At 44.9% G+C, this 21,898-nt stretch overlaps 1 protein-coding gene across 1 annotated transcript in view; it reads left to right on the top strand.

Moving 5' to 3' along the window:
* Nucleotides 1-3,292: 3,292 nt before the first annotated feature.
* SUSD1 (sushi domain containing 1) overlaps nt 3,293-21,898 on the top strand; it is a 137,212-nt gene continuing 118,606 nt past the window's right edge. Inside the window, exons 1-2 of the mRNA XM_027550509.1 lie at nt 3,293-5,026; nt 19,828-19,947. Coding sequence (XP_027406310.1) covers nt 4,906-5,026; nt 19,828-19,947 — 241 coding nt within the window. The 5' untranslated portion in view covers nt 3,293-4,905. The remainder of the gene's footprint in view (nt 5,027-19,827; nt 19,948-21,898) is intronic.

Genomic DNA, 21,898 nt, shown 5'->3' with positions numbered 1-21,898 from the left:
CTAGGAATCCCATCCATTTATGTCTCAGGGATTGGGGGATGGGGCTTTCCAAGGGATCTTTCCTATAATTCTGATTTGTCAAGATCCAAAGTTAATGGGGGGGAGTCCTATATGTTAGCGCCTGCCTGGTAAAATAAAATAGGTACCCACATTTTTTTCTCATTGACTTTTAAAAATCATTTTCATCATGTTTAAATGTACAGCTCGGTGGCATTAAGTACATTCATCTTGTTTGCAACCATCACCACCATCCACCCACAGAATTTTTCATCTTGCAAAAGTGAAACCCTCTACTAATTAAACATCAAGTTCCCATTTCCCTCTTCTCCAAACTCCTTCTACTTCTGTGTCTATGAATTTTCCACCTTATATAAGTGGAAACTAATAGTTCAGTTCAGTTCAGTCGCTCAGTCGTGTCCGACTCTTTGCAACTCCATGAATCGCAGCACACCAGGCCTCCCTGTCCATCACCAACTCCCGGGAGTTCACTCAGACTCACGTCCATCGAGTCAGTGATGCCATGCAGCCATCTCATCCTCTGTCATCCCCTTCTCCTCCTGCCTCCAATCCCTCCCAGCATCAGAGTCTTTTCCAATGAGTCAGCTCTTCGCATGAGGTGGCCAAAGTACTGGAGTTTCAGCTTTAGCATCATTCCCTCCAAAGAAATCCCAGGGCTGATCTCCTTTAGAATGGACTGGTTGGATCTCCTTACAGTCCAAGGGACTCTCAAGAGTCTTCTCCAACACCACAGTTCAAAAGCATCAATTCTTCGGCGCTCAGCCTTCTTCACAGTCCAACTCTCACATCCATACATGACCACAGGAAAAACCATAGCCTTGACTAGACAGACCTTTGTTGGCAAAGTAATGTCTCTGCTTTTGAATATGCTATCTAGGTTGGGCATAACTTTCCTTCCAAGGAGTAAGTGTCTTTTAATTTCATGGCTGCAGTCACCATCTGCAGTGATTTTGGAGCCCCCCAAAATAAAGTCTGACACTGTTTCCACTGTTTCCCCATCTATTTCCCATGAAGTGATGGGACTGGATGCCATGATCTTCGTTTTCTGAATGTTGAACTTATAGTACTTACCCTTTTTTAACTGGCTTATTTCACTTAGCATAATGTCCTTAAGTTTCATCTACAATGTAGCATGTGTCAGAATTTACTTCCTTTTTCTTAAGATTTTTTTTTAATGTGGACCGTTTTTAAAGTCTTTATTGAATTTTTTACAATATTGCTTCTGCTTCATTTGTTAAAAATCTTATTATTATTATTATTTTTTTTGCCAAAACTTCAGCCATTTGGGATCTTAGTTCCTCCACCAGGGATCAAAGCCTTATTCCCTGCATTGGAAGGCAAAGTCTTAACCACTGGATGGCTAGGGAAGTCCCTACTTCCATTTTAAGGTCAAATAATATTCCATTGTATGTCTCTACTACATTTTGTTTATCCACCCATCCTTTCATGGACATTTGGATTGCTTCCATCCTCTGGCTCATGTGAATAATGCTGCTGTGAACATGGGCATTCTTTGTTGTCACAGAATGTTTTGATTGTGTAGCAAGATGTATTAAAATAGACTTCAGTATTTCTTAGACTTCGATGATGGGAAACAGGAATAAGTTAGGAAGCTGTCTGGATTATGTACAGGAGACTGCTTGATGTCCCTTAAGATCACTTCCACAATATTGGTCAGTAAACCTCAATATTTTAGGTAGGATTTAAATATTTCATTAATTATATGAAGGCTCACTGATGAGTAAATTACTGTAAAAAACTTTTTAAAGAGAAGTTTAAAGTATTTAAGTGTGGAAAATGATAGTTTTTCTGGAGAGCCAGGAAACTGGCATTTGGTGGCCTGAAGCGTGAAGAAGGGGCAGATTATAGTGAACAATATGTACACAGATGAGGAAAATAAAATGCTTTGAACTAGGAAGAAGTGTACTTTTCATTTTTTTCAACAATTCTTACACATTGGTACTGGAGTAAATTTGAAAATATTATAATATCTGTACATTATATTAATATGTACAAAAGCTATGCATATAATTAAAAAACTTTTAAAATCACATGTATTTAAAAAATTTTCCCCTTTATCTCCCATCTCTTTTAGTGGACACTTTTGTGGAGGCCGTGTGGCAAATCTAATCCAACGCAGTTTTCAAAGCTATCTCGTTCACTGATGTCATTTTTTCCTGTTTGAAAGCACTACTGCATACTTACTCGGGTGTGTATCTCTCTGGACATTTTATATTTTACTGGGATTTAGGAGATAGAAGAGAGAGCTCTTTCAGAATTTATGATGTCATCTTGAAACCCAAAGTCATTTTTTTCTTTGATGAAGTCATTAAAATCTTGATATCATGGGAAAAAAAGGTTCTCTGTAAATTCTCTTTTACAAGACAGTAGTGTACTGACCGTGCTCTCTTAAAAGAAGCACATTTTTCTTAAGCTAAATATTTTCTTGGTAATAATCTCACTGCCAAAATTAATTAACACTGGTTCAATATTCTCTTTTAATTCTAGAGACAAGTACTAATAAGATAATTTTTCATTGTGTGACTCCATGAACTTACCATTGGGTAGGATGTAGTTTGTTTTTACAAAAAATATTTGTTTGAAAACAAAAAATCAGTCAATAAAAAGAACTGAGGAAAGTCACACAATCTAATGTAGGATATAAGTGCATCATGTATTTTACTAACATGAAATTTTCAAAATTTAGAAAGACTCCAAGCTTCTAATTCAGGAGACACAGGTTTGGGGAGCTAAGATTTTACATGCCACGAGACTCAGCCAAAAGATTAAAAAAAAAAAAAATTTAAAAAACCCCAAATGGTGCACAATCCTCTAGAATAAAATAATCTTCAGAAGGGCTACTACAGAACACCTAAGACCCCATTGAAAAGACACCCAGTAATCTGTTGTCCATTTCCAAGTTTTGGATACTTTTTCCCTGACATCACCAATTAAAAATGTATATGGCTTCCCTGGTGGCTCAGATGGGAAAGAATTTGCTTGCAATGTGGGAGACCTGGGGTTCATTCCTGGGCTGGGAAGATCCCTGGAGGAAGGCATGGCAACCCACTCCAGTATTCTTGCCTGGAGAATCTCCATGGACAGAGGAGCCTGGGGAAGGGGGGGTGGGGTTTACAGCCCATGGAGTCGCAAAGAGTTGGACCCGACTGAGTGACTAAGCACAACCACAATAACCTCTACACATACACGTATTTATAAACACATGTACACAAATGTATTAAAATGTATGTATTTATTTGGCATGGGAGCATGGCAGAGAAGAAGAGGTATAGGTTGGTGAAAATGTCCTGAATGTATTTTTGTTGAAACAATGACATGATTTGAAAGTTCATGGAAAGCGGAGCTTAAAGGCACTGTCTAAATAATAGGAGATAGCTTGCACTACCTGCCCTGTTCATAGTACTCCCCAAAGCAGGCTCTTATCTTTGCTAAGCAAAGAATAATTAGCAAGGAAGCCTGATGCAAAGGGCCTAGGAAGTTTATTTTTAACCACTTCTTTTTAAGGCTGCACAGCAAGTTGAACCCTTATATGGGTGTGGTCCTGGGTGGTTAGGGTGAGAGCAAGCCCATGGCACAGAGACAAAGCCAGTGAGGATATGGGTGAAGAAGTGGAGGGGGCCGCTGCTCTTGGGGTGCTCCACAGACACCTAAAAACGGACACCTCAAGCTGAAAACGTTCAACCTGGAACTTATTTTTTCTTTCCCTGCAGCCAGCCTCTCCCTATCCCAGCTTGCCACAACTCCCTTTGTGTGATTCCCACTGCCATCAACCCAGCTGCCCAAACCGAAAGTTTCGGTGACATTTGTAATTTCTCTTTGCTTGTCCACCGCAGTCCACTGGTCATAAGATCCAGTGGATTCCACCCAATACTACTCTCACTTGTTACTTCCCTCCACACTCAGAGCCACTGCTCTGCTCCGGGTCGTGTCCTCTCTTGCCTGGATCTCTCAACCAGCTCTGGGCGGGCTCCCTGCCTCCCGGGCCACTTTCCCAGTCCTAGAGCCAACCGGGGAGACTTTCCTGATGAGATCCCGGTGATGGCTTCTCAGCAACCTCCTTTCCTGGGTTTATGAGTTCTTCTTTATCTCCGCAGCTCACTGCCTCTCTCCAACTGTCCGTTCTCCCTCTAAGGAGGTCTCCCTCCGCATTTCTAGAATGCGCGCTCTCTAGTCTAGCCCCACGCCTCTCACCGCTTAGATTCCTCTCTGGCCCTTCTCACCCCCAGGTCTTCGCTTACATCTTCCTGAAGCCTCTCTGACGCCCCAAGCTGACTGTCCCCGGAGTAGCAGGAAGTCCTATCAGCTCTGAAGCCACTGACGGTCTTGTCGCCTGGTCAAGCCTGTCGCCAGGGTGCCCTGGACCGACGGGCTTCTCGCCCTTGGAGCTCCAGCCACCTCACCCAGCTCTCTTTCAGCTCCTGAAAGATTCCTGTTCCTTCTGCCCCTCACCCCTCTTCCTTTGCCACCCCGGGAGTGCCTCCCTGAGCCCCTAGGATCCCGCCATCGTTCCACAGGCTTAGGGCACGGGACACGTTTTCTCCCGGGCAGTCGGGAACTCTACGTTCGGGGGTGTCACTAGGCCGGGCCCGCCGGGTGTCCCTGGGCCCGCAGCGCCCGGCGCGCAGCAGGTGCACGGCCGGTGCAGGAGCGATTGCTTGAAGGAGCATTCTCCGGGGCGCGGGCCTGCTGGGGAGGAAGGGCCCGCGCGCCGCTCCCCAAGCCCGGGACCCCGCGGCACCCTCTGCTCCCCCGTGCGGCGCCGGAAGCGCCCAGCCCGGTCCCCTCCCCGGGGCGCCAGCCGCCTTATCTCGGCGCCTCGGGGCCGCAGGAGGAGTCCAGGCGCGCCGGGAAGGAGGCGGCAGCGGCATGGCCAGGGGACCCTGGGGCGTCGGCATTCCGCTAGGCCGCCTGCTGCTGCCGCTGCTGCTGCCGCTGCTGCTGCCGCTCAGCCTAGCCCGAGGTGCGCCCCGAGCGTGGAGCCAGGACGGTGAGTGCGGGCGGGGAGCGGGCGCGGCGCTCCCCCGCCCCTGGGCCGGGCTGGCGCGGAGCCCGGGAGTGGGGCTCAGGTCCGAGATCGGGAGGGCGGGGCTCCGCGATACTGGTGGGCTTTCCCGGCTGCCTTCCCCGCCCCCGCACAGGGGCTGCGGGGAGCTGAGTGCCCTGCGGCCGGGCCCGCGCCCCCCGGGGACCTGGCGCGAGCCGGGGCTGGGCGCGAGCGGGGGGTGGGGGCGCCCCCTGGGAGAGCCGCGCCCCGCGCGAGAGGGCGTGGAAGGGCGTTCCGCCTGCACTGTCACGCTTCCGGCCCCGCTGTGGCTTTTGCGCGACAAATTCTTGACCCTGGAGCAGTTTTCTTCCTGCCTTTTAATTTTTGACATTTGATGAAGAACCGGGTGCTAATATGGTGATAAAGAAGTGTAAGGAAGTTTATGGGAATAAAGCACTCATTAATCAGTTGATTCATTTAACAGATGAATGGTCCTTGAATAGTTTTCTTGAGAAGGATGTGAGGTCCCTGTGCTGGCCCTCATTGACCTCATAGTCGTGTCCGACTCTTTGCCACCCCATGAACTGTAGCCAGCCTGGCTACTCTGTCCATGGGATTCTCCAGGCAAGAATACTGGAATGGGTTGCCATGCCCTCCTCCAGGGGATCTTCCCAACCCAGGGATGGAATCCAGGTCTCCCTCATTGCAGGCATTTTCTTTATGTCTGAGTCACCAGGAAGCCCATTCTGGAGAAGACTCAAGCAAATAATCCATTTCCAGGCAGTTGGAGTAGTAGCTTGCCAGGCTCCTCTGGTCATGAAATTCTCCAGGGAGTGGGTTGCCAGTTCCTTCTCCAGGGGAATCCTCCCAACTCAGGGATCGAGCCCTGGTCTCCTGCATTACAGGCAGATTCTTTACTGCCTGAGCCACCAGGTAAGCCCTAGAATCCCATCAGTGCTCTGAAAAGTTGAATGGTCAGAAGAGGGAGAGACTACATTTGAATAAGGGAATCTGGTGGCACCGTGGATGAGGTGACCCTTAAATGGGGCCAAAAAAAGTAGGTAATATTCGATATGGGAAGCTGAGGAAAAGGCATCCCAGCTCATCGCAGAGGGCACAGTCAGCTCTCCACTGAGAATGAATGAGTGAATGAATGAATCCCAGATGGAGGGGACAAAGTAAGAAAGCGCGTGGAGACACAAAAGCACAGGGTCTGCATTTCCGTTTGACTGATGTGTAGAAGGTGGGTGGAAAATGGGGGAGGAACAGCAGGTTGGAGTTCACCAGAAGGCAGTGCATTGTAGTTGGCAGACTCAGGCATTTAGACTTAGATGCTTCTGGGCAGTGAGAAGCCATTGATAATCACTGCAGGTTTAGTACAGGGAGTGAGTGATATAAAAAATGGTACAAGGGAGACTCTTCGGTTGGTCCAGCGGGTAAGACTCCACGCTTCCACAACAGAGGGCATGGATTCAACCCCTGACTGGGGAACTAAGATCCCACATGCCAGGCAGTGCAGCCGAAAAAAGAGGTATAAGGAAAGCGTCTAGCTTCCCTAATGAAATGAAACAGTCATCCTGTGAAGTGAAGTGAAGTAAATGAAACAGTCATCCTGTAGTGGATGGCAAATACCATGTAAGGAGATGCTCAGAGACTCTGTGGCTCCTACTCTTGTTCCCCCCAATTCTCTTCACCTCGGGACTTTCACTATCCCCGGATGGTATTTTTCTTGGTTGGCGAATCTTCTGAAGTGCCCCACCCCTGCTTTTTTTTTAACATCAGATGCTCTGATGGGCTTTCTAACTTCCTTCTCTAACTTGGTCTCCCACAGCAGTGTAGATAAAAGCTTGCAGATGCTTGGAGCATACTTCAGAATCTCTATGTGAAGACAGTAGCCTTGGAAACTGTCCGCTGTGTTCCCATTGACTTGCTGGGCTCAGATGTTGACCGAAGTAACTACATAAGCCCAGCCATCTGCAACTGCTTAACTGCTGTGGTGTGAATCTTGGGAAATGGAAGTCAGGGTTGAGGTTGAGCCTCCTCTCCCTATGTCAGCATTTTCCCATCCTTTACAACCGTGGAGAACCTGGTGTGATCAAGGGCAGGTTTCCTTGCGGTAGATGGTGTGGGAACTGACTGGAGGCTTACGGGCTGTTGAGGAAGTTGTTACATCTGTTCTAAAAGTCCTGACTCTTGGCCCCACAGTCATAACAGCAGGAAATGAGGACTGTGTGTAGATGATAAGGTGGAAAGGGAAGGACTTAATGACAGATGTTAAGGTTCAAGCGAACCAAAGAGGGAAGATGGAACAATACAGGTTTGGGAAGGGTTGATTTGGTATATGGTTCTATAGTGCTATAGTGCTCTGTCGTGTCCTACTCTTTGCGACCCCGTGGACTGTAGCCCACCAGGTTTCTTGCCTGATTTCCCTGGAGTGGGTTGCCATTTCCTGCTCCAGGGATCTTCATGACCCAAGGATTGAACCTGCTTCTCTGCATCTCCTGCATTGGGCAGGCAGGCTCTTTACCACTAGTGCTACCTGGGAAGCCCCATATGGTTCCATTGTTGTTCAGTTGCTAAGTCATGTTTGACTGTTTGTGACCCCATGGACTGCAGCACACCAGGCTTCCATGTCCTCACTATTTCCCGGAGTTTGCTCAAACTAATGTCCGCTGAGTTCGTGATGCTATCCAACCATCTTATCCTCTGTACCCTCCTTCTCCTCCAGCCCTCAGTTTTTCCCAGCCTCAGGGTCTTTTTCAATGAGTCAGCTCTTCACATCAGGTGGCCAAAGTTTTGGAGTTTCAACTTCAGCATCAGTCCTTCCAATGAATATTCAGGGTTGATTTCCTTTAGGATTGACTGATTGGATCTCCTTGCAGTCCAAGGGACTCTCAAAAGTCTTCTCCAATACCACAGTTTGAACGCATCAGTTCTTCGGCCCTCAGTCTTCTTTATGATGCCACTTTTATATATGGTTCTATAGGAGGACAAAAAAAGATTTGGGAAGAAAGATGCTTCGTTGTTTTGGAGATCCTGAATTTGAGGTGATGTTAGGAATTTGGAGAGATGAAATCAACAGGGAATTGAGGCTGTGGACAGTAAGTGTCTGCAGTGATGGTGACTCAGTGGTCACTTGAAGCCTTGAGGTTGATAAGACTAAGAGGACCGAGGACAGATTCTTTTTGGTTTTTGTTTTTTTCCAATTTTTTCATTATTTATTTTTAATTGAAGGATAATCACAATATTCTGTTGATTTCTTCCATACATCAACATGGATGTTCCCTTCCTCGCGAGCCTCCCTTCCACCTCCTGCCACATCCCACCCCTCTAGGTTGTCACAGAGCCCCAGTTTGAATTCCCTGAGTCATACAGCAGATTCCCACTGGCTATCTACTTTACATATGTTAGTGTATACGTTTCCACGCTACTCTCTCCATTCGTCCCACCCTCTTCTTCCTACCCATAAATGTATTGACAAGTCTGTTCTATTTTTGCATCTCTACTGCTACCATGCAAAGAACCTATTCATCAGTACCATTTTTCTAGGTTCCATCGATATGTGTTAATATACGATATTTGTTTTTCTCTTTCTGACTTACTTCACTCTGTATAATAGGCTCTAGGTTCATCCACCTAATTAGCACTGACTCAAATGCGTTCCTTTTTATGGCTGAGTAATATTCCATTGTATATATGTACCACAGCTTTTTCATCCATCTGTTGATGGATACCTAGGTTGCTTCCATGTCCTAGCTATGTAAATAGTGTTGCAATGAACAGTGGAGTACATGTGTCTTTTTCATTTATGGTTTTCTCAGGGTATATGCCCAGTAGTGGGGTTGTTGGATCATATGGTAGTTTTATTCATAGTTTTAAAAGAAGTCTCCATACCGTCTTCCATAGTGGCTGTATCAATTTACATTCCCACCAACAGTGCAAGGGGGTTCCCTTTTCTCCACACCCTCTCCAGCATTTATTGTTGGTAGAGTTTTTTGATGATGACCCTTCTGACCAGTATGAGGTGATATGTCATTGTAGTTTTGATTTGCACTTCTCTAATAGTGAGTGATGTTGAGCTTCTTTTGATGTGTTTAGTAGCCTTCGAGGACAGATTCTTGGAAACACTAAGTTCAGATGGTACACGTGGAGGAGAAGGAGCAGCGCCCACATAAGTCAAAGGAAGATTGAACTAGAAGAGCATCGAGGAAACCAGGAGAATGGGAGCCAAGGGCGTGGAGACTGAGAACAAGTCTTTAGTTTTGGTGACTTTGTCTGTGGGAGCCAGAGCTAACTGAGCAGTGAGAGTGAGAGCCAGATGCTGCTGCTGCTGCTAAGTTGCTTCAGTCGTGTCTGACTCTGTGCGATCCCATAGGGCTCAGATGAATGCAGGACCTTGACTGCAGGGTAGATACTCTTTAAAGAAGATGGAAGCAAATAGGAGATTGTGTTCAGTTGGGCTAGCCAGGTCAGTGCAAGATATTCTTTTTTTTTTGGCCAGGAGAACAGTGGTAAAGCTGTCTCCAGCACATTTTATTTTTACTTTTTATTGGACTATAATTACCTTACGATGCTTTGTTAGTTTCTGCTGTACAATGAAGTGAATCAGCTGTATGTATGCATATATCCCCTCCCCCATAGACCTCCGCCCCACTCCTGTCCCTCTAGGTCATCACAGAGCGTGAGCTGAGCGTCTTAAGCTTTATAGCAGCTTCTCACTAGCTATCTGTTTTGCACATGGTAGTGTATATATGTCCATCCTAATTTCCCAACTCATCCCATCTTCCCCTCCCTCCTGTGTCCACATATCTGTTCTCTACATCTGTGTCAGTATTCCTGCACTGGAAAGAGGTTCATCAGTACATCTAACACATTTTAGAATGAGATGAATTACCCAGTAGAGTGAGAAACTGAAAATGTAAAAAAAAAAATGAGACTTACTGGAGAAGTTCGAAAACAAAGGTGGTCTACAAGTGGAAAGCTTCATCAGGAGAGGGGAAGGAAGGAGAAGAATGGAGACCTGCTCTTGCCTTCCCCTACAGCTGGCTACTTAGTGAGTGCTGTGCAGTTTTCAAAACCAGCCCAACTGTCCTCCTTCTTGGAGGCCCCTTGGAGTTTTCCAGTTCCCTTTGCAGGACCAGAGACACCACACACATGCCTCTGTGCTATATTGTGTGGGACACTACACACTTAAGGAAGTATCTGTACATACACATATGTACACATACATATCTATATAATACCTTTGCCCTATACGCTTACACCATATTGCAGTGTAATTGTTTACTAGTGTGAGAGGTCCTTGTGAGTAGGGACTGTGGCTTGTATTCGGAATCTGGTATGGAAATAAATGAAGACTACTCCATGAGAATAGGCAAAGGCTGTTTATATAGAGCTTCCTCTAGCAAGAGAGTCAGCCATCATCTCTTATGTTTGTCAGAGACTCAAAGACAGGCTGGGGAGTGTCACAACTTGACAGTGGAAAAGGGAAGTCTTCAGGTGTGCCCCCGTTGGCTGGAGGATGTTGCCATGGGGAAGCTGGAGATGGCTTCCCTCTAACAGCAGGCGTCCCATTGGTTAGGGTAGTGTATTTGGCTTTCTCTGATTGGCCCTAAGTTTGAGGCATGGGCAAATATTAGGGAAACTGGCCAATACTGATTAAATCCTGATGACTTGGCTGTTACAGAGGTGGTTTGACTTACTAGACCAGTGGTTGCAGGTTGTAGGTCAGAGTTCTGTTTTTATGTATGATCTAGCCATTGTCCATTTGTATTTTCAGTCTCTCACTGGTAACATTGCTAAATTATATTTAACTGTCATCCAAGATGCTCCACACAGCCTTTGACTGTGTGGATCACAAAAAACTGTGGAAAATTCTCAAAGAGATGGGAATACCAGACCACCTCACTTGCCTCATGAGAAACCTGTATGCAGGTCAAGAAGCAACAGTTAGAACAAGATATGGAACAACACACTGGTTCCAAATCGGGAAAGGAGTACGTCGAGGCTGTATATTGTCACCCTGCTTATTTAACTGCTATGCAGAGTACACCATGCGAAATGCCAGGCTGGACAAACCACATGCTGGAATCAAGATTGCAGGGAGAAATATCAATAACCTCAGATATGCAAATGATACCACCTTTATGGCAGAAAGCGAAGAGGAACTAAAGAGCCTCTTGATGAAGGTGAAAGAGGAGAGTGAAAAAGCTGGCTGAAAACTTAAATTCAAAAAGCTAAGATCATGGCATCCGGTCCCATCACTTCATGGCAAATAGATGGGGAAACAATGGAAACAGTGAGAGACTTTATTTTCTTGGGCTCCAACATCACTGCAGATGGTGACCACACCCATGAAATTAAAGGATGCTTGCTCCTTGGAAGAAAAGCTATGACCAGCCTAGACAGCATATTAAAAATTAGAGACATTACTTTGCCAACAAAGGTCCATCTAGTCAAAGCTATGGTTTTTCCAGTAGTCATGTATGGATGTGAGAGTTGGACCATATAGAAGGCTGAGTGCCGAAGAATTGATGCTTTTGAACTGTGGTGTTGGAGAAGACTCTTGAGAGTCCCTTGGACTGCAAGGAGATCAAACCAGCCAATTCTAAAGGAGATCAACCCTGAATATTCACTGGAAGGACTGATGCTGAAGCTAAAGCTTCAGTACTTTGGCCACGTGATGCCAAGAGCCAATTAATTAGAAAAGATGCTCATCCTGGGAAATATTGAAAACAGGAGGAGAAGGGAATGACAGAGGACGAGATGGTTGGATGGCATCGCCGATTCGATGGACATGAGTTTGAGCAAGCTCCAAGAGACGGTGAAAAACAGAGAAGCCTGGCGTGCTGCAGTCCGTGGGGTTGCAAAGAGTCGGACATGACTGAGCGACTGAACAACAAAAACAACAACAAAGATGCTTCAGGGAGGAGAGAGTGGAGGAGCGGAAGTCAGGCAGCCTGAGTGGGAGGAAGGTGTGAGATGGTAGTAGACAGAGCAGGAGGGTGTTGGTGGGTGGGTGAGGTGCCAAGCCCTAGTGGAGCAGAGAGGTTAGTAATGGGTGAGGAGGGCTGGAACCAGTCAGTCCTGTTTCTTAACCTTTCCCTGGTATTGCTCCGAGTCTGGGAGTGGCTGAGGAACCTGTTGGCTCAGGCCCTTTGGGGTTGGGGAAAGCCAGGGGTTGGGCAGAGGCCTTGAGAGGCTTGGGGAGTGATGGTGGAGGGGGTTGGGGAAGTTGTTATGGTATGAAGGGCGCTGACTTCCCAAATCTGCATCCCATAGTTTTCACTCTGTCATCGTGAATCACAGCCGCACATACTCTGTTCAGAGAAGAGGAGGAAACAGGGGGAAATGGAAGGAGTGCCTTGTTTTGGAGTGACTTACAGTCACTAAAAGTAACAGAGCAGGATTAGAGCTGACGAGGCCGATTCTCACCGTGGCCTGTCTTCCTTCTCCAGGAACTTGGCTCTTAGGGCCTATTCTCAGCTTCTGGTCAAATCCTAAAATGGGCTCTTAGGTCTCTGCAGCCCAAGGTAGCAAGTGGCCTGTTGGCCTTAGGTCTGCAAAGGGGACGGGGCGGGGGGTGAGGTGGGGGTGGGGTTGAATATGGATTACAGAAAAAAAAAAAAGGTATGCAGCTTGCTGGAGAATGTGAGGCAGCCTGTTTGTGGGTGACACTCAGGACATGAACCTTAGGGTGTGGCTGCTTTGCTCAGAGTTCTGAAGCACTGATGTTGGGACACTTGGCATGGGTTGGTTCCTGGTCTGGAGGCCAGGTGTGGCGGTCCTGCTGCAAGTTGGTCTCGATTAAAGAGGAAGGTGGACAGAAGAAGGCAAAAGGGCCAGCGCAGCTGTGGGCTGATAGTCATTTAATGCAAGGAAAGGTTGTAGGTTCTTGACTGGGAATGGCAGCCTTGCACTGAGGGGAGAGGGAGTGGCCCATGGTTCCCACTGCCCTGCAAGGACTATACTGCTAGAAAGAGTAGAGTGTGCTCTGTCTTGGTGGATTCTTAATGCAGAGGCTATTTTGTTTGTTTGTTTTTGTTTTCCTGTCAGGCATGTTGGAGAGGAGAGACTACAAGATCTCTCACGTTCCTTCTGTCTCCGGAATTTGATGCAGTCTCTTAGGAGCTGTGCGATTTTCTGTGGTACTGTGGAAGACTCGGGAATGCTTGCTCTTCCTGAGCGTCGGCCCCCCTTTGCTTTCTTCCTCAGGTCATCTGATCTGTTTCCACATGTCTCCATGAGTGTGAGAGACAGGATCTCAGGCAGGGGGTGCGGTGGGCTGGTCTGGTGAGCGGCTGGGGAGTAGATCACGATTTGAATCCAAGCACTCCATTTGTGCTTTTAAAACTTCCTTCTTCCCTTGACAGTGGACAAAATCTGCTTTGTCACAGTCCATCTGCTGTTGTTTCAAGGGTGCATGAAAGTTGTTGCTTGAATTTTGAAATACGAGCTGGCAGCCTCCACTCCATCCCGAGGTCTAGGTGTCCGTGTGCAGTGACATGGAGAGGAGGGAGGGGTAAGCAGAGCTGAAAGGGTGAGGAAGCTGAACTTACAACTTCTGAGTCAGATGTTACTCAGAAGGCTGAGAGGATGTGGGAGGTGGACAGGGAGTGAACAAGGAGGTACTATGGTTCCCAGAATATCAACCCCCTGAATAGGCAGGCATCTGTCTACACGATATTCCTTTGGGTTTTTGTATCAGTGCAGCTCTCCATGACTCTTTATTAGTATAATTGGGAGCTGGCTAGCTGTCAGTACCTTCATTTATTCATTAATGAAGAGCTGTTGAGTGGATGTTACAATAATGCCTGACATATTCTAATTGCTTTATGCGAATGAACTCATTTACTCTTCAACCCACAAAACAGCCTGTAGGTTTATTTTCATCCTCGGATTACAGATTTACAGGAAACTGAGGCACAGGATTGTCAAGGATTCCTCAGCTAGCTAGTGGCCAAGCTAGGACTGTAGCCCAAGTGATCTGTCTTAACCCTGCTCTGAACCAGGGTGTCTCAGACCAGGCACTGCCTCATGCATGACTTGTTTCTAACAACAATAACAATATCTATGGAAAGAGATATAAATATTCATGGAAATTAGCTCTTTGTCTAGTGCTTGAAAGCTCCTGAAGCACTGATATTTCTCATTTAGTCCTCGAAACGTGATCTCCATCTGAAAGATTAAAACCAGATCTCTGACAGTTTCCTTGCCTACGATCCCATAATCAGGGAGCAAGAGAGAAAACCCCAATTGAGATTGAGACACTGGTGCTCTCATTGTTGGATGTAGTTTTAGCTGACTTAGTCACTGCCGAGTAGAGAAGGGAAGTGAGTCTCGGGTGGCAGCCCTCAGCTGAGAGATACAGTAATAGTAACAGAGAGTACCTGTCAGGTGTATCCTCTTAGACTTTTGGAGTTTGCATTCTCCTGTTGCTCTGCCAGTAATTCTAGGCATCCCTAGGCCAAGGGGAAGGTGGCGGGGGGGTGTCCCTCACCTCTGTAGTAGTCACCTCGGTTACTGCGTTGCAGCCACCTCTCTGCTGTCCTAAGCAGAATCTGCTGAAGACAGAAGTCACGTCATCCTTCATGTGGCTGTGGAGCTGCGCCTTGACACAGTTCCTCTCGCCACCCCTGTCCCCAGGTAACAGCAAAGGCACAGTGACCTGGGCCCTGGCCTGGAGGATTCTGTTGGGTTATTCTCTCTGTCATGTTGGTCCCACGGCTGAGCTGCGCCTCAGTCCAGACTTGGTGAAAGATGTCTTTGGTATTGCCTTTTCTTTCCCCAGGGTCCTTGATAGATTGAGACTTCTTCTGGTGGCTCAGTTGGTAAAGAATCCGCCTGCAGTGTGGGAGACCTGGGTTTGATTACTGGGTTGGGAAGATCCCCTGGAGAAGGGAAAGGCTACCTACTCCAGTATTCTGGCCTGGAGAAGTCCATGGACTGTGCAGCCTATGGGGTTGCAGAGTCAGACACAACTGAGCAACTTTCACTTTCACTTCTGGGAGCTTCTTAGAAATGCAGATTCTCAGGCTCTGCCCACACCCAAACCCAACACTTCAGATTCTGTTTTAACAAGTTCTCCAAATAGGGTGACCAATTATCTTGGTTTGCACCCAACTGAGGGGTTTCCTGGGACAGGGGACTTTTAGTATTAAAACTGGGTTGAATTGGTTACTTTGTCTCCGGTGATTCTGGGTGTTTGTGTGACTGCAAATGTTTATTATTGTTTTAAGTTGCTAAGTTTTGGAGTAATTCATTAGGTAACAGTAAAAAACGGACTGAACAACTAACACTTTTTTTTCAAGAAGGAATAAATATGTGATTAATGTCTGCAAAATTTAACATTGTTAAATTTTAAAATCACTTTGTAAACTAATTGTGTACATTTATGCTCTTCTCCAGTGGTTCTTTTCTAAGATGAATTAATTGTCCGTTGTTCTGTGTCTCTGCTGCTGCGCGCAGGCTCTCTCTCCTTGCAGTGAGCAGGCGCTATTCTGTTGGCGCTGCTCTGGCTTCTCACTGTGGCGGCTTCTCTTGTTGCGGAGCCCACAGGCTCTTGGGCTTCCGTAGTTGCCGCCCGTGATCTCGGTAGTCGTGGCTTTCAGGCTCTAGAGCTCGGGCTCAGTCGTTGTGGCACAGAGGCTTAGTGCTCTCCAGCATGTGGAATCTTCCGGGACCAGGGCTGGAACCGGTGTCCCCTGCGTTGGTAGGCAGAGTCTCAACCACTGGACCACAGGAGAAGCCCTCTAGTGATTCTTAACTGAGCTAGGAGCTGTTGATCGGTGGATGCTATTGTGTGGTCAGAAGCAGCCCCAAACCCACCCCAGCCGCTGCCCTTCCTTGTATCGAGGTTGTGCTTCCTACCCCTTTCTTTAGGATAGGTTTCTTCCCCACTCCTGGTCCCACAAGCAGTTAGCACTCAGAGGCTCTCCCTACTAGGCCCTGCAGAGTGGGCTAATTATGGCTGAACAAGAGGCCTCCGTTGAGGTCCCACTTTCTCTGGAAACCACTTGCTCTTCTGCAGGTGGTATGGGAAGCCTTTGGTAGCCTGGCACACATCTTGTGTATTAAAAATGGTTAAATAGATTTACCCCATATTGGTGGACATTTAGTGTGGGGACTCATCTTTCCCTTCAACTCTGTCTGTTGCTCATATAACTGGAACCTTCCTGGTGCATTTTTCCAGGTTGTAAAGTTCCATCTTATGCCAGGGTTAGTTAGAGGATCTGGGCATTTAACTACTCCTCCATATTTTCCACTTATTCCTTAAATTCTCAGGCCCTACCCTTTATGTTTGCATTCTGAGGCACTTAGGGACCTCATTCCTGAGCCTTTCTGGTTGACTTTTATTTATTTTTATTTTAATTATTCTTTTTTTCCCTCCTTCCCTCTTTCTTCCTTTCTCCCTTCCTTCCTTTCTTTTTTCTTTCCTTTTAATTCTTCCTCTCAGTCAATTCCCACATGTCCATCTCTTTCATCTTCTGAAATATTGTCAGCATCCTTGGCTGCTGTCATCTTCTCTTCCAGGGTTTATACCTTCTTGGTCCTTTAATGTCATTTTTAAATTTGGGGGTGGAGGGTTGTGAGTGTGTTTAATCTGCTGTGTTTAATTGAAAGTCTTTCATTTGTAATTTAAAAGAAATTGTTTATGTATTTTAGTTGTACGTTTGTATATATACTCTTTTTTTTTCTTTACCAATCTTGAATTTGACTACTAGTCTTTATGATGGGCTGACTTTGGCAAAAGTTTTTTCAAGGAATTTGAATATATTTTCTAATTTTTTAACATCGTTTTACTAAGTCCTAACTCCCCTATCCCACAGCCTCTATTTGTTTTTTCTTTCTTCAAGCTTCTTGCATTAAAATTATATTTTCCCCCATCCCCTCCCTGGCTGCCTGCTTTTCTTTTTTCTTTTAAAGTATATAAAAACATGTCAAACTCAGCTTTTCTGAAGTAGATAAGCTTTTATGTCTGGTATTAAACATTTCAATGTTGATATCCTCTTTTTGCTCCAATAATTATTTAGGAGACTATTCTGTAGTTTACAAGAAGGCTTACTTTTGGGGATGCAAGTCTTATGTTTTATCTTGTAACTTTATTATATTATTACATGGTAGTCAGTATGACCTATATAATTTCTAACTTTTTAAAGTTTGTTGCATTTTTCTTTAAAGTTTGGGATATAATAAAATTTGTAAATATCCTTTGGTTAATTTAGTACTTCTTAGTGATAAGCATGGCTTGTCTCATTTTTGTGTTGTATTTTGTTTAAAAAAATAAAAAGCAAGCCTGATTAAGAATATTTGTATGTCGCCCTTTCTTGGTTGGTTTCATGCCTAGAGCAGTCTGTGGGCTCTTTATTACCTGGGTAGTAATGGAGCCAAGACTAAGGTGAAATTCCATGCTGAAATGTTCTCCTTCCTAGGTCAACTCCTGATATTACAGACACTGGGAGTGCAATATAATATTCCCACAAAGCCTCGGCTAGAAATTCTTGTTTGATCTTGGGCCATGTATCGCCATCTGGTAGATCTGGATGTTTCAGGAATTTAAGCCCCAAACATTTTTGCTCCTTATCTAAATAATTGGGATCTGGTGATCCTCCTGGGACTGGTTATTGTCTCACTGATATTTAAAACACATTTGCCACTTTTTCCCTAAAAGCAAAATGGATAGGGCAGTAGATGAGTACCTCTCCCCTCCATTTGCTTTTTAAAAATAACGTGCTGCGATTCATGGGGTCGCAAAGAGTTGGACACGACTGAGCGACTGATCTGATCCGATCTGATTGTAGTTTATTTTATTTTTTGGTCATGCTGCACAGCTTGCAGGATCTTAATTCCCCCACCAGGGGTTGAACCTATGCCCCCTGCAGTAGAAGCATGGAGTCTTAATGCCCAGGGAATTTCCCCATTTGCTTTTTAAGTTGTAGGCAGTAGGACTGTAGGTGCCTTTATCCAGTTGGCCAATAAAAATATACTGAATGTTTTTACCCCGCCATAATGATATGTGGGCAAATGACATAATTCCTGTCCTTGAGAAGCTCATTCATAATAACAAGCTGAGAAGACAGAGATGGAATAGAATATATTGACAAATTAACATGTTTGATATGGGAATGTATAAGCATTAGGAGAGCACAGAGGAAGATACATTTAATTTTCCTAAAGAATGAAGGAATGTGGACCACCCTAGGGAGAGTGGGGTCTTGAAATGAGAATAGGTGCTAGTTGGCCAGAGAGGGAAGGATAGACATTCTAGCTGAAGGAACATCATGACTAGGGCATGAACTAAGACAGTGGGTAGCATGTTTGTGTGGGAAAGAGCAGTTGGCCTCTTTCCTGGAGAACACTGTATATTTGAGTTTGGAAGCATTGAGGCTTACAGAAGTTAGTCTGGGGTTACACTTATGGAAGCACTGAATACCAGGTAGAAGAATTTGCACTCTACTTGTGGGGAGTGGGCAACCACTGCAGATTTCTAAGGATGAAATAAGGTCTTTTGTTGTTGTTCAGTCACTAAGTCACGTCCAACTCTTTGCCCCTCCATGGACTGCAGCACACCAGGCTTCCCTGTCCTTCACTGTCTCCCAGAGTTTGCTCAAATTCATGTCCACTGAGTCAGTGAGGCTATCCAACCATCTCACCCTCTGCTGTCCTTTTCTCCTTTTACCTTCAGTCTTTCCCAGCATCAGAGTCTTTTCATTGAGTCAGTTCTTGGCGTCACGTGGCCAAAGTATTAGAGCTTCAACTTCAGCATCAGTCCTTCCAATGAATATTCAGGGTTGATTTCCTTTAGAATTGACTGGTTTGATCTCCTTGCAGTACAGTGGATTCTCAGGAGTCTTCTCCAGCACCACAATTCAAAAGCATTAATTCTTGGGTGCTCAGCCTTTTTTATGGTCCAACTCTCACACTCATATATAACTACTGGAAAAACCATAGCTTTGACTAGACAGACCTTTGTTAGGAAGTGATGTCTCTGCTTTTTAATATACTGTCTAGATTTGTCATCACTTTTCTTCTCAGGAGCAAGTGTCTTTTAATTTCACGATTGCAGTCACCATCTGCAGTGGTTTTTGAAGCCAAGAAAATAAAATCTGTCACTGCTTCCACTTTTCTCCTATTTACCATGAAGTGATGGGATCTGATGCCATGATCTTGGTTTTTTGAATGTTGAGTTTTAAGCCAACCTTTTCATTCTCCTCTTTTATCCTCATCAAGAGGCTCTTTAATTCCTTTTCACTTTCTGCCACTAGAGTGGTATCATCTGCATTTTTGATGTTATTGATTTTTCTCCTTGCATCTTGATTCTGGCTTGTGCTTCATCCAGCCCAGCATTTTGCGTGATATATTCTGCATAGAAGTTAAACAAGCAGGGTGACAATATATAGCCTTGACGTACTCCTTTCCCAATTTGGAACCAGTCCATTATTCCATATCAAGTTCTGTTGTTTCTTCACCTGCATACAGGTTTCTCAGGAGGCAGGTAAGGTGGTCTGGTATTCCTATCTCTTTAAGAATTTTCCACAGTTTGTTGTGAACCACACAGTCAAAGGCTTTAGCGTAGTCAATGACAAAACTGGTCCCCTGGAGGAGGAAATGGTATACCACTCCAGTATTCTTGCTGTGAGAACTCCCCATGAACAGTATGAACAGTATGGAATAAAATCAACCCTTTATAATTTTGGTATTCAAATGTTGGTTCTCCATTGTAAATGTCTGCTACCAAAAATGTGACTCATCTAGAGTACATTATTGAAATGTTCTTTTCCTGATATATGCAATTTATGATTCAGATTTCCATTCGGATATCTGTGCCACTTGCCATGAACATGCTACTTGCTTGAAAAGAGAAACAACAAGCATCTGTATCTGCAAATATGGATTTGTGGGCAATGGGAGGACTCATTGTATTGGTAAGTTCTGACTCTTGGCTAAGTTGAAAACTTCATCAAGAAACAAGATTCTCCAGTATTAAAAAAGTTGGTGTCCTTGGGGGGAAAACATTGTTATTGTTCATGTGCTTTTATTATAAGAAGTTTTATCAATTACAGTAAGTCTCTGTTTTAGTGTTTGGATATATCATTTCTTCAGCATTTACAAGGAATTATCCCTCGTGTTAGAGATCACTGAACTTGAAACTCTGGGAACTCTCTGACCTAACACAGATATGAAATCTGTTTTTAAGTCTTGGGTTTAACTTAGCAATTTGAGTGAGTATTGTCTTTTTAAATTTCTCTAGTTGTTTTGACAGAAAACTATTTTTATTAGTACCATGAGGAAAAACAAAGCACAATTGCCTATTGAACTTTTCTGGCTGATAGGTGAAATACTGTTTCTTTGAGTCTTATGTCTACCAAAATCCATCCTTCAAATTTTTTATAGTTGTGACCCTTTAAGCTCTTGGATGACTTACAGAAATACACATACCTTTAGACTAGAAGTATCTGAAATTATTTTTTGTCTCAGAGAATCCACCATGCCATAAGAGTCAGATAATATCCAGCTTCAAGCCCAATTCAGAGAGAGAGAGTTCCATAGCAACTTTACGGTAACGGATGTTAGGATAATCATGGTTTTTTCCCAGCATCCATGTTACCTGCAGTGAACATATGGATAGTTTTGCCTTGTAGCTGTGAATTGACAGTGTATACCACCTCACTGTGGTATCTTTTTTTTTTTTTTTGCTTCCTAAAGAAAAATAACAATTAAATCCTGAGTTCAAAAACTCATATTCTACTTCACAGGTACATGTTTTCACAATCACACAACTTTGCTTGTTCCTGCAGGCTGGAGTTGGGCCTTCCTGACCCTCTCTGTTTAGGATAAAAACACTATATACTACATATTCCAATAACTGGTGTGCTGAGACCACACCATACGTTGCAGGTTAGATCACAGATGTGCCAATGCTAAGTCATGGGACCTAAGAACTCTAGAATCTCCTACAAACCCATATGTCCCTTCTGATGAAGTCTGCAGGGGAGATATGCCGCAGGAACAATAGCAAAGGAATATTCCATCTTATGGGCAGGTGGACTTGTGTCTGAAACCCCTGTGCCCTGCTTAGTAAGCCAGGACACTTGACCTGGCTATGGCTTGAGGGTCCATTTTGCCTCTCTGTGTTCTTAGTCAGATCTTTTAACCACAGATAGTTTTAATGATGAATAGATTTAATTAAAATTTAAAAAGATAATATAAGGGAAATGAAAGAAAAAACCTACCAGATTTTGAACGGAGTGTGGGGTGCTCTTGGGTTAGCAGGAATTGTGTGCAATTGTGAGAGGCAATTGAACTGTTGTGAGTGGACCAGTAGTGTAATAAAACACTAAGTGACAAAAAACTCCGGTTTCTCAGCAGATGATATCCTCCCCGCAAAAAACTAGCTGGATAGATCACCTCTCAAAGGATGTAAGAGAAATTGGCCACAGGAGTTTCCTCTGATGGTATAGTCTAAGGCAGAGTGAGTGAATTCTAACCTGGGGGCCAGACTTCATTGCTGCCTGTTTTTGTAATAGGGTCTTAATTTGTTTACTGACTCTCTGTGCTTTTATGATCCAAAGTATGGATGAGCAGTTGCAACCGGAGACCCATGACTGGCCTGTGACAGAAAAAGTTTGCTGACCCCTGAGCTGGAGGACAGGAGGGAGGTTTATGTTCATTTGACATTGATGTCAAACGATTGAATTAGAAATAGTCAGAGCAGGTCCTGTGGTCTCATCCCAGGTTCCAGCCCCTCCTCACTGGGTGCTTAACATTGTTTATATGGATCACTAAGGATCAGCAGGAGCTGCTTCTGCCACAGTATTAGCCCTGCCCCCAGATGAGGCTTGAGCACTAATTCCATTGTGTGTCCTGGTGACTCAG

The sequence above is a fragment of the Bos indicus x Bos taurus genome, chromosome 8, assembly GCF_003369695.1.
Source record: "Bos indicus x Bos taurus breed Angus x Brahman F1 hybrid chromosome 8, Bos_hybrid_MaternalHap_v2.0, whole genome shotgun sequence".
Taxonomy (NCBI): Eukaryota; Metazoa; Chordata; class Mammalia; order Artiodactyla; family Bovidae; genus Bos; species Bos indicus x Bos taurus.
The sequence above is the reverse complement of the archived record's forward strand: the minus strand, read 5'-3'. Positions and strand labels throughout refer to the sequence as shown.